At 42.8% G+C, this 12,421-nt stretch overlaps 1 protein-coding gene across 2 annotated transcripts; it reads right to left on the minus strand.

The window, feature by feature from the left end:
- Positions 1-2,540: 2,540 nt before the first annotated feature.
- On the minus strand, positions 2,541-3,017 carry LOC130850294 (ATP synthase subunit d, mitochondrial-like). 2 transcript variants are annotated; one of them, XM_057729735.1, is made up of 2 exons: positions 2,804-3,017; positions 2,541-2,737 (listed from the first exon to the last, which is right to left on the minus strand). In XM_057729735.1, the coding sequence occupies exons 1-2, from the start codon at positions 3,015-3,017 to the stop codon at positions 2,541-2,543; spliced, it is 411 nt and encodes a 136-aa protein (XP_057585718.1). The 2 variants fall into 2 exon arrangements, with proteins under 2 accessions (XP_057585718.1, XP_057585717.1); XM_057729734.1 differs by having other exon boundaries at positions 2,541-3,017.
- Positions 3,018-12,421: the final 9,404 nt, after the last annotated feature.

The raw sequence follows: 12,421 nt of genomic DNA on the forward strand, positions 1-12,421 counted from the left end.
TTGAGTTTCCAGTTTAGTTTGACACTGAGCAAGAAACCAACAGAGGTAATCAAAGAAGAGAAGCAGGCAGGGGAAGAAGAGATTATTCATTCGATTCTGAATACTAGGAGTTTGAGAGGCCTACACACTTCCAGGGAGAGCCATCTGTGGGTTTATGGTCAGTAACATGACGCCCAGAAGAGAAGTGGGGGCCAGAGACAAGACTTCGGGGGTGTGGCAGTTGGAAGCATGTGATTGGATGAGAAGCCCAGAACCTTCACTTGGAGGGAGAAGAGAAACAGTGAGCCTGAGAAATGGAGATTCCCTTCCCCCTTTTAAAGTTCACTGCCTTTCTCTCTGTTACACAAATGTCGAAACAACAGGACAAGTAGGTGGAAATGACACCAACATTTTTTCCCAGAAGTTCTTTAACTTCTGGTCCTGTGACAGGTGAGCTGGCCCTTTCCGATTCTGGGTGCTTCTCTGAGAGCGGAGTGCTGTGTGCGATTAGGCAAGACCTTCTGTGTTTGAAATGAGAGCCCTCACTTTCAAACAGCCCTGGAAACCTCTGTGCCCCGAGCACCCGGGGCAGGAGCATCAAGTCAGCAGGGCTTTCAAACTGTCTTGAAACGTCTGAAGATATCGTGATGACAAGCAGTTCCAGGGGTTTCTGGTGGTGACCAAAGGAGGAGACACCCCCAGCCAGGTTGAACGTGGTCGGGCTTGAGGGCACAGCCCAGGCCTGGAACTCGATAGTGACAGGGTCCGTGGTAACTCAGATCAGGGCCGTCCCTGTGGAGTGAACTCTCAGTGAGGAAGATGAGTGAAAGAACGAGAAGTTGAAGAATGGACAGAGGAAAATTGGTGGCTGCCAGAGGCTCGGGGGTGGGCAGTGGGTGAAATGGATGAAGAGGGTCACAAGGTAGAAACTTCCAGCCATAAGATGAATAAGTCCTGGGAATGTCATGTACAGCATGGTGACTAGAGTTAATGATACTATATTGCATATTTGAAAGTTGCTAAGAGAATAGATCTTCAAGGTTCTCATCACAAGAAAACAAAATTGTAACTATGCGAGGTGATGGATGTTAGCTAAACTTATTGTGGCAATCATTTCACAATATATACATATAGGAAATCATTATGTAATGCTCCTAAAACTAGTCCCTACAGTACAGTCCCTGGTGGCGCAGTGGTTAAGAATCCTCTTGCCAATGCAGGGGACACAGGTTCAATCTCTGGTCTGGGAAGATCCCACATGCCAGGGAGCAACTAATCCCGTGAGCCACAACTGCTGAGCCTGCGTGCTGCAACTACGGAAGCCTGCGTTCCTAGAGCCCATGCTTGGAAACAAGAGAAGCCATCGCACTGAGAAGCCTATGCACTGCAACAAAAGCTAGCCCCCACTCGCCACAACTAGAGAAAGCCCGCACACAGCAACAAAGACCCAAAGCAGCCCCAAAAAACCCTCCAAAACCCCCCCAAAACTAAAAAAAAACCCTAATACTACAGTATATGTCAATTATATCTCAATAAAACTGGAAAAAAAGAAGTAGAAGACTGTAAAAACTTAAGGAAAAATAGCTATTGAGGGAACGAACTCAACAGGGAACCCATAAATAATAATACATGATAATAAAATAAATCATTACAGATAGGACAGTGAAGACAACAGCAGAAGTATTTTGCTGGGGGTGTGGTCTGCTAGGCTTTCTCCAGGATGTGGAACTTGAACTAGCCCTTTAGTGATGGACAGAGAGAGAGGGGAGGTGGGTTATCACAGGCAGGGAGAATGGCGTGAGCAAAAGAACAAGCTTGTGTATAAATTGCAGTGATAATTGGAAAGACACAGTGGCTATTTTAGCAACCTGACTATTGTCTAAAACAAGGGATAATACAGATTTGTGGAGGAGTTCGAAGTTTCATTTTATCACCATCTCAGGTGATGGCGACTCTACCTTTTGGGTTGGTTAGAGTCATTCTTGGCTTAGTTTTTAAAATTCACACCCCACAAACAATCTAAGTCAGGAAATCTTCTTGACTCTTCTTTCAAAATAGATCTGGAATCTGACTACTTCCGAGTCTCTCCCCTGCTCACACTTGCTCCAAGTCTCTATAATCTCTAGACTAGGTGACCAGCTTAGCCCCCAAACTGGTTGTTGCATCCTTGCCCATCCTTGTCTACTCTCAACACTGCAGCCAGAGGGATCCCCCCGAAATGTCCATCAGATCAGGTCACTGTGCTGAAAGCTCTTCCTGACTTCTCATCTTTCTGAAAAGTAATAAAAGTACGTTTCAAAGCCTTGACAATGGCCCAGGGGGCGTGGCTCACTCTGCCTGACACTTTGCCCTTTGCTCTCACCTTCCAAACTCTCCCTCTCACATCGCTTCCTGCAGGCACACTCCTGCCACAGGGTGTACTCTGCCTAGAATGCTCTTCCCCTAGACAGTTGCAACGTTAATTCTTGCTCAAATGTCATCTTTTTGTTTTCCCCTACATAATTATTTTTAATGTCCAGAATTTATCATTTGAGGGCCAAAGTTTTCTCCCAGACTCAAGTTTATAAATGCTCAATTGGCTCGTGAGGCCAGTAGGGATATTTCTTGTTTAATTTGGTTTCTGGGAAGACGTCATTCAGGTCCTCAATGGTCATCTGATCAAATGGAATTACGTTCTTCACCTTCTCCAGCTCTTTCTCGTATTCCTCAATCCTGGTCTTCGAGAGAGACAAAAACTCAGCACAGCTTCTCACATCTTCTTTTTCTTCAGCATCCACCAGGGCAGTATACTTATCCTCCAGCATAGGAAGCTTCAGGGCATTAATCTCGAAGTCATCCACCAAGCCCACCTTTGCCATGCTGGCCTTAGAGTAAGCCCAGTGGATGGCAGGTGGCCTCTCAGGCAGAGCAGCCAACCTGGAGGTCAGGGTCTCATTCCAGGACTTCAGGGAGTTGGCAGTGGCATTCTGATGTTGGGGTATGATCTCCCCAAAAGCTACCCAGTCAATGGCTTTTCGAGCAAGTTTCCATCCAGCCATTTGAGATCCTTCACCAACCCCGGCGGCCCACAGTCCACAGCACTAAGGAATGGAAGTCAAATGTCATCTTTTTAAGGAGGCCTACTTGACCTCCCTATTGAAAATTTTCTGTTCCTGTTTGACACTGCACCATCATCAACCATCTCCTCTTTCCAGTTATACAGGAGAAAGTTCTCCAGCCCTTTTACAAATGGTTCTTACATATTCTCATCCCTCAACCAACTAGGGTAGATCTCCTCCCTTCCAGAGAGCTCCAACATCCTGGGTTGGGATCCAGGTCAACGAATCCAAGTACTTATAGTCAGAGGCTTTTATAGCAGAATGCTGACCATGATACCTGTTGTAAAGACATAAACATAGGAGAGCATTCCTCCAGAAGGACTTTTAATATATAGACTTACTCTTGGTACTTAAGAAGAATCCACTTTTGTTGCCGTAGACTTTTATTTTTATTTTTTTAATTTTTTTAAGTTAATTAATTTATTTGGTTGTACCAGGTCTTATTTGAGGCAGGCGGTCTCCTTATTTGAGGCAGGCGGTCTCCTTAGTTGCAGCATGCAAACTCTCAGTTTCGGCATGAACGTGGGATCTTGTTCCCTGCCCAGGGATTGAATCCGGGTCCCTTGCATTGGGAGCGTGGAGTTTTAACCACTGCACCACCAGGGAAGTCCCCTTTGCCATAGACTTTAAATCTAGTTTTATAGACATGGTTCATAATTTGACTTTTCGGGAAATGAAAACACCTATTACACTTGAACAGACTTGAATCATTCTTTCCTATTATAATCTTATATATTGCCTCTCCTAAACAGACGTAATTACACTGTTAAAAAATTGTATATTAAGGTTTGAGTTCCTTTATTTTGAGAATATACACTCCTCCAAACATTCTTGTTTTCATATCTTAAAGTTTTGAAATTAGCAAGATCAAACAAATCAACCTAGAAATGTACAGTAAAATCTTTAATCTCAGAGAAGAAAAGACTGATAAGGAAAAGGATCATTGGACTTGAGACCTAGGAGAGAGCTTCAGGGTACAACACAAGCCCAATCCCTCCATCTTGCTGTTAAAGAACCAGAGCACTCGACAAGATATGGAAGCAACCTAAATGTCCATCGACAGATGAATGGATAAAGAAGATGTGGTACATATATACAATGGAATATTGCTCAGGCATAAGAAAGAATGAAATAATACCATTTGCAGCAACATGGATGGACTTAGAGATTATCATACTAAGTGAGGTAAGTCAGAGAAAGACAAATATCATATGATATCACTTACATGTGGAATCTAAAAAAAAATGATACATATGAATTTATTTACAAAACAGAAACAGACTCACAGACTTCAAAAACAAACTTCTGGTTACCAAAAGGGAAAGGTGGGGGAGGAATAAATTAAGAGTTTGGGATTAACATATACACACAGCCATACAGATAAACAACAAGGACCTACTGTACAGCACAGGGAATTCTCTCAATATTCTGTAATAACCTACACGGGAAAAGAATCTGAAAAAAAATGGATATATGTATATGTATAACTGAATCACTTTTGAGGTACACCTGAAACTAAAACAACCTAGTAAATCAATTAACTATACTCTAATATAAAATAAAAATTAAATTAAAAAAAACTCGAGAGTGTGAGTGGAAATCACTCAGCTGGTGGACCATAAGCTGGTCCTGAAAGCCAGGCCTCCCGAAGGCTAGCGGAGAAATGTCTTCATTATGCCAGACCAACCTGAAAATCAACTGGGGTAATTATGGAGCCAGCCAGATTTTATTTATTAGTTAACGCTAGCTGATACATGTGGGGAAATACCAAGCCATGTCGCCATGACACCACTACTCTTCCATATACGATGAGATTCAATTCAAAAATATGCAGAACTCACGTCTATAAAGTTTGAGTACTTTTCTGGAAATCCATCCTCTGGCATTAACCCATTTGTCACAAAGTATTAACTCCCTGTACTCGTGTGCATGTGTGGCTGTTTCTTAGGATCTAATGAGGAAGACTTGGATCAAAGAAGAGTGGGATGAGCTACTGTTCAGGAGTGATGACACAATGGAGACCTTGTCAGGTGCAATTATGGGGTGGAATGGTATCACCATGGTAACCAAGTTGGGACTCAGAACTTCCGAGGAGATCAACCAGCCGCCCTGCTTATCCCCAGGATGTTTCCAATGCCAAGTTCCTAGGTGACACTTACTCTTTTCCCACCTCCCACTCTTCAGTCCTCAAGAGTCACACAAATGAAGAGAGGTTTTAGCGATATTTGTTTGATAATCTGCACAATTATTCTGAACAAAAAATAAATTGACAGTAGCTCAGGTCATCAATACGGGATAGCACAGGACTGAAAGGAGATGTTTATTCCTTACATTGCCATCTGGGCTAGGAGTTCATTTCCAGAGTGATTGCAGAGACTCTGCAACTGTTTATATACCATTTGAAATCCTAGACCTCTGCTCCCGGGAGACCATCACAGTCAGACTGTTTGTGTCTCTCACCAGTTGAATGAGAGTCACTTTATTATCTTAAATGTGAGCTCCCCTCCGTCTTGCCCTATTTCCTGTTAACCACCCGTCACCAAGAGATCGGAAGTGACATTAACAATTGGGGGACGGGTGGGGGGGACTGGGGACTTTCAGGAGAAAGTCTATTGTCACTAAGGTATAGAGATTTTGTGGGCTGTTCTATGTTTCCAGAAAAAAACACATGTTCTAAGAATCAAATATATTTAGCAAACTTACTCATGCTTACATCAAATTAAAGAAGGAAGCATGGCATATTTCTATTTTACAACTAGCTGTCCCTGGGCCTTAGGTATTTGGAATGCAGACTGTGCCCTGTTGGCAGGGATTCGGAATCAATTTACAGTGTGTGATATGATAACACATGTTCTGGATCAGTGGCAGGGGAATGTTTAGAGCAGTAATTCTGTCTCCCTATTAGCTGGAAGGCTTGCTAAACTCAAAGCTGGAGAAGTGCCTAAAAAGAACTAGGCTCTTTGTGTGTGTGTGTGTGTGTGTGTGTGTGTTTATAAAGGCAACACAAAACCCAGCCCCCAGGATACATGCTAAATTAAGGCCATCAAAAATAAAACGATAATTTCATCACAAGGATAAACCGGTATCAAGTCAAGATGACTACCTTTCTCAGCTAGAAGTGCTGCTCGATCCCTTCAGACAACTGGGCTTAATAACACAGGTGATGTTTAACAACAGTAGGAAAAAAAAAAACCAGCCCTAGACCCAGTAGTCCAGAGAAGAAAATCAAAAGAAAGTGTTCATTTTAATAAGGCACAGAAGGTGGGTGGGTTGGGGGGAAGTATAGAAGATGGAAACAGCGGGAGTTGAAACGTGATATCTCTGAGGCATGAAGTAGAAGCTGAGTCTTTCCCCTGGTGAGGCAAACATTAAGGAAACATGTAAGTGCATGTAAGTGCAAACACATAGCGAACGTAATTCAGCGGGCTTCGTGAAGCCACAGGATAAGCTTAGGCAAGAAAGAGCAAATGTTGTTCTTTGCAAAGATATGTTCTTTTACTCATTTCGATCAGCAAAAAGGACAATTTGTATAACGTATCCCTGCTTTCGTATTTCTCTTTTCCTTAAGTCTATAGTGTTCTGTAACTTCCTATTGCCTTATACTTTGCCCTGCTTACACAGACAGACTGACCCGGATGAATGAAGGAATGAATGAGTGGTCATGTGATTTAAAGTCTTCAGAATATAGGGACTTCCCTGGTGGTCCAGTGGTTAGAACTTCGCCTTCCACTGCAGGGGTCATGGGTTCCATCCTTGGTTGAGGAGCTAAGATCCCACATGCCTTTCGGCCGAAGAGCCAAAACAAAACAGAAGCAATATGGTAACAAATTCAATAAAGACTTTTAAAACAACTGTTCACATAAAAGATTCAGAATCCGAGCATCGTGGAGCCAATCACGGTTGATTTGGTGGTGTAGACTATTTCTCTAATTCATTATCAGTCTAATTATGGCTAGCTTAGAGATCACCAGGAATCTCTTGAAAAGAGTCAATCTGGTTAAATGGTTAAGACACAAGCATATCATTTTACCACTACTTGTTCAAAACTAGAACTGTAAGAATTTATAAAGTCACCTATTGATTTAGGATTAGAGTTAAGAACATACCAGCTAACTTTGCTGCCTTTTTCACAGAGTGAAGCCCTAGTCTTCAGAGCATGTCTTTATAAGGTATTTCTCAGTTGCCACAGTGTTTCTACACATATTATTTCATCCAATCCTCTTGACCTCTTACCTTTTTCTTTTAAGCTACCACCTAGGCTTTTTTTTTTTTTTTTTTGCAGACATGTTAGGTCTTAATAATTGAGCAACATTTTCCCAGAGTCCTGTCTTCATCACGTCAACTTCCTTTGACAACTAGAAAGACAGTCTTAGCCATTTCCTGTTCAGAGCCCTGCTGCCTCTAAGCCACGGACCTGCATACCGAGAAAAAAGTACACATGGACCTGTGTACTTTTTTCTCTGTACAGTATTTTAAAAACCTTTTATATATTTGTCATCATACTGAATGGTTTTTGACCAAATCTACCATAGTTATCCTTGCTTCCAGCTTCTGAGATGCCTTTGATTATCTGCATACTGGAGGGGCAGAGAGAGGTCTGACCACTGACCCTCTTACCCACTAAGGTAACCAACTTCACCCCTCACCCACCTCCTCTCCTACAGTCTTCCAGGTGTTTATGACCATGGTCTCCCGAGTTTTCAGGTCTTGGTTTGTGTTTAAATCCACACGCCTCGTCCTTGTTGATTCTGGCCCTCACACCTTCCAGGCAGAGCTGCATCTCTCTGCCCCCTTCACAAACCCCACATTCTGCCCAAATGAAGCACCGTCCTCCACCCTTTCCCAGCTTTATTGCCTAGAAGTCCCTTTCGCTCCAACCTCGCGTGTGTGTACCTTTTTCTCTGTACACAGCATTTTAAAAACCTTTTATATATTTGTCATCGTACTGAATGGTTTTTGACCAAATCTACCATAGTTATCCTTGCTATTTCCATGTTAGTGGATTTATTGTGAGTATTTCCAGTTTGGAGCTAGTACAAATAACATTGCCATAAATATCTTGTAAAATATTTGTCTTTTAAAGCGATTTTCTCAAAATAAATTTCCAAGAATACTACTGTGTCAAAAGACACGGTCACGTTCACAGCTCTTATTCTGTATTCAGGTTGCCTTCAAGAAAAAGCAACAACTTGTCCTGTCCTTGGCATTGTTAAGAGTGGGCTTCTTTGAAGATTTCCCAACACTGGGTTTTATACTAATTTACTTTTCTGTTGCCGTCATTAATTTAATCATTATGAAATAATACTGAAGAGTTATCTTAATTTGCACTTCTAAGTGAGGCTGATCTAACAATAAAAAAAATTCTGGACTGAAATGATCTTTAACACAGAGCAAAAATAATTTCCAAGGGAGCGGAAGGGGGGCGTTTCTTCAAATCTATTGGGCTGGCTGGGAAGAATTTGCTTACACACTAGCGGGAAAAACTCTTGATTGCCTTTAGCAAAATTGCTACTACTGCTATAGCCTAGATCCTTCTTTCCTCACACACAGGTGACTGCCAAAGTCAACCAATTCACCAACCTCCACTCTCCAAGTCATTTACCCGCAGCTCAGGGTTTAAAGCGCTCACAGAGGAAACAGGGCCGCGGGAGGGGCCAAGGGCATCAGCCCCCTGAGACTGAACCTGGCTCCCGAGTCCTAGCCGGTGTGCTTTCTCCATCGTGCGCCTCTCACTACTTGCTGGGAATCCAGACGTCTCCGAAGAGCTGCCGGCTGATGTTGGAGGCTTTTCTTGCAGCCCTTTGGCAGCAGGAGCTGCAGCTCACCCCCCCGCCCCCCGCCTCCCCCCGCTGTGTGTGATTCTGCCCTTGGCCTGGTGCTGGCCTCAGAGCTGCGCCCCAGTTAGGGATGCTCCCGGCCGGCTTGCTCAGGTTGCGTGCCCTGCCTTTTGTTTGCCTGCCCTGGTTTCTAGGGCCTGCTCCTCTGCGCTGCCAGGCGGCCAGGGTACCGCGGGGGAGGCGAGGTGCGGGGAACTGATTCTGCGCGCAGTGGAGGCCCCCGGATTGCGTGTGTGCAGCTGCTTTCCTGAAAGAGGTGTGTGGGAAGCCTGAGTTTAGCAGGATGTGGAGTCGTTGTGCCCTGTAAGCGTGTATTGTTCCATAATCCAGATCAGATCTTACTTGAGATGTTCCTTTCCCAAGGGCTGGGCAGTTTTATTTTGCAGTTGGAGGAAAAATAAGGAAGCCCTATATTGCCTTGGGCGCCTGGGAAGTGAAACACGTGTCTAAATAAAAGAACTGAAGGGGGGGCCTTTTCATAACATGAGGGCATTCAGTTCACAGGAGCCTGACTCTGTAGAAGTATCTTCTGGGCCATCACCTGAGCTTCTCTCCTGCTGTGATCCTACAAACTCTTCCGGAGGACCACCTCAAGTTCTCATTTTGTTTTTCTTAACACAGGAAACGACAACAACGAAACAACATGTGCCGGGCACCCTTCTACAGCCATATACATATGATCTCATTTTTCTGCCGCAACTTAGGTAGACGATTATTTTCTCCATTTTAGGTGAGAGAGGTTAGGTAACTTGCCCAGGCCCTCCAGACAGGACCTAGATTCTACTGACCGTCCTCTTAGCCAGTGGCCCGAGCCTGGCAGTCCAGGTCTGAAGCTATGGAAGGAACAATCCCCATTATCACATCAGAACCATCACATCTGGCTCCCTGCTGCTGACCTGGCAGCTTTTTATTTGAACTTTAAGTGCCAAACTTAACATGATTGTAATCTGAAAGCACGCAGATTCAGGAAGCTGTGAAGCTGCTCTACTCAGTGGATTTTGGAAGAGTAAGAAATGATGCATTAAAAAAATGCAGGCTTCCTGCACTCAAGCCATCAGGTCTGGACAGAGAATCATTGAACGTTGGACATGGAAAATACCTTAGAGGTCCCGTCATTTTATACTCAAGAGGAAAGGCCCAGGGAGGTGAAGTGCCTTATTCAAGGTCATGAAACACATTTTCCAAAATTGCGGTTAAATTGTTTAGATGAGTAAGTCCGATAAGTGTTGCTGAAATGCTGCTATTAGAATCCTGTCTAGTTATGGAACTAGATAGATGGTATTAGTTTGGGGAGCTTCTACAGCAACATGGTTCGTATGACTTAATTCAAGGTTACCTCACCTAGACAGACCCATTTCCAACCCTAAGCACGCCATTTTTTCTGGAACCATGACACATTCAATGGCCAGAAGTTGGTTGTACAGTACTGACATCCTCTTAAAGACAATTTGTTAGTTTTCTTGGTGCCATGATGGCCTTTGTTCAGTGTTCCCAATTCCCATGTGCTTTGTGTATGTTTCTTTCTTTTTTTTAAATTTATTTATTGGCTGTGTTGGGTCTTTATTGCTGCACACGGGCTTTCTCTAGCTGCGGCAAGCAGGGGCTACTCTTTGTTGTGGTGTGCAGGCTTCTCATTGCAGTGGCTTCTCTTGCTGCACAGCACGGGCTCTAGGCATGCAGGCTTCGGTAGTTGTGGCACACAGGCTCAATAGTTGTGGTTCATGGGCTCTAGAGTGCAGGCTCAGTAGTTGTGGCACGTGGGCTTAGTTGCTCCATGGCATGTGGGATCTTCCTGGGGCAGGGATTGAACCCTGTGTCCCCTACTTTGGCAGGCAGATTCTTAACCATTGCACCACCTAGGAAGTCCTGTGTACGTTTCTAATGATCACCATTACATCACTGGCCATTCACACGAGAGTAAAGGCGGTATTGCTCTGGTGGTGAAGAATGTCAACCCCAGAGACAGACAGCCTGGGTTTGAATTTCAGCTCTGCACCTTATTGCTTTATGACATTGGGCAGTTATACCTTACCCATCGGTGCCTCAATTTCTCCATCTGTAAATTCGGGATAATAATACTACCTACACCCCATAGGGTTGCTGGAAGGATTAAATGACTTAATGTAAGCAAAGCTCTTAGGATAGGGCTTGACATGACATAAGCAATATATGAAGGTTATCATTATTTCTAGAAGAGGAAGCTGAATTACAATGGAATCACTTTAGACTGTTAAATGGAGCTGAAAAAGTACTTACTATTTCTGCTTCCCAGACTAAGACTGGGCCTTGTTTTATAGCTTAAGTGGGACCTTAAAAAAACAGTTTTTCCAAGATCATCTACCCAGACACTGACTCAATTTACAGAACTGCAATTCTTGCCAATCTTCTGAATGAAGTCCACTTCTATATCTTTTCCAATAACAAATAAGAAAGAAAGAAATGAAGGAAGAGAAAAATAAATTCTACTCTTTGGTCTACATTTTGAATTCCCAAGTAGAACATTTTAATAGCAAGTATAAACAAATAAGTTAATGCAATCTCTATTTTAGAGGTTTACACAAATAACTTTCTCAAATAGACTGCACACTAGTATGTACAAAAGTCAGTATAGAGACAAGATCTGTATGTCCAACAGTGTGAAGACTCAAAAGAAAAATGACAGATTTTACTGAATTTCATATTGACCTTAATTTATTACCTGGGGCATATTTTGTAGCTATATGTACAATAGTAACTTATTCTTAATGACTATAGCTGGACCTTCATAGGCTTTTCTAACCTTTTAATAAGCATCCTAAAATAAACAGAATTAAAACATGGAAAAAAATAGAAGTTTCCAAGTGAGTTCTTGCTTTTTTTCTTTGGAGACAGTATGGTGCAGTAGAATTAGAGCCCAATTTTAACTCCAGATTAACAATTTACCCTGTCAGTTTCAGTTTCTAACATGTAAAATAGGGACAATAAGGCTAATCCTGTTGGGTTTTTGCCAGGTTTATGTAAGACACAAATGTAAAGTGAGTGCCCAGTGACAGTTCTCACTTCTCTTTAGACATAAGAAATATTTTGTGCTGCAGAGGGTGTGGAGAAAAGGGAACCCTCCTACACTGTTGGTGGGAATGTAAGTTGGTGTGGCCATTGTGGAGAACAGTATGGAGGTTCCTCAGAAAACTAAAAATAGAGTTACCATATGATCGAGCAATCCCACTCCTGGGTATATATCCAGACACAACTATAATTCAAAAAGATACATGCATCCCTATGTTCACAGCAGCACTATTCACAATAGCCAAGACATACAAACAACCTAAATGGCCATTGACAGATGAATGGATAAAGAAGATGTGGTACATATAGACAATGCAATACTACACAGCAATAAAAAAGGATGAAATAATGCCATTTGCAGCAACATGGATGGACCTAGAGATTAGCATACCAAGTGAAATAAATCAAAGACAAATATCACATGATATCACTTATATGTGAAATCTAAAATATGAGACAAAT

This window comes from Hippopotamus amphibius, chromosome 3 (assembly GCF_030028045.1).
Source record: "Hippopotamus amphibius kiboko isolate mHipAmp2 chromosome 3, mHipAmp2.hap2, whole genome shotgun sequence".
In the NCBI taxonomy this organism is placed as follows: Eukaryota; Metazoa; Chordata; class Mammalia; order Artiodactyla; family Hippopotamidae; genus Hippopotamus; species Hippopotamus amphibius.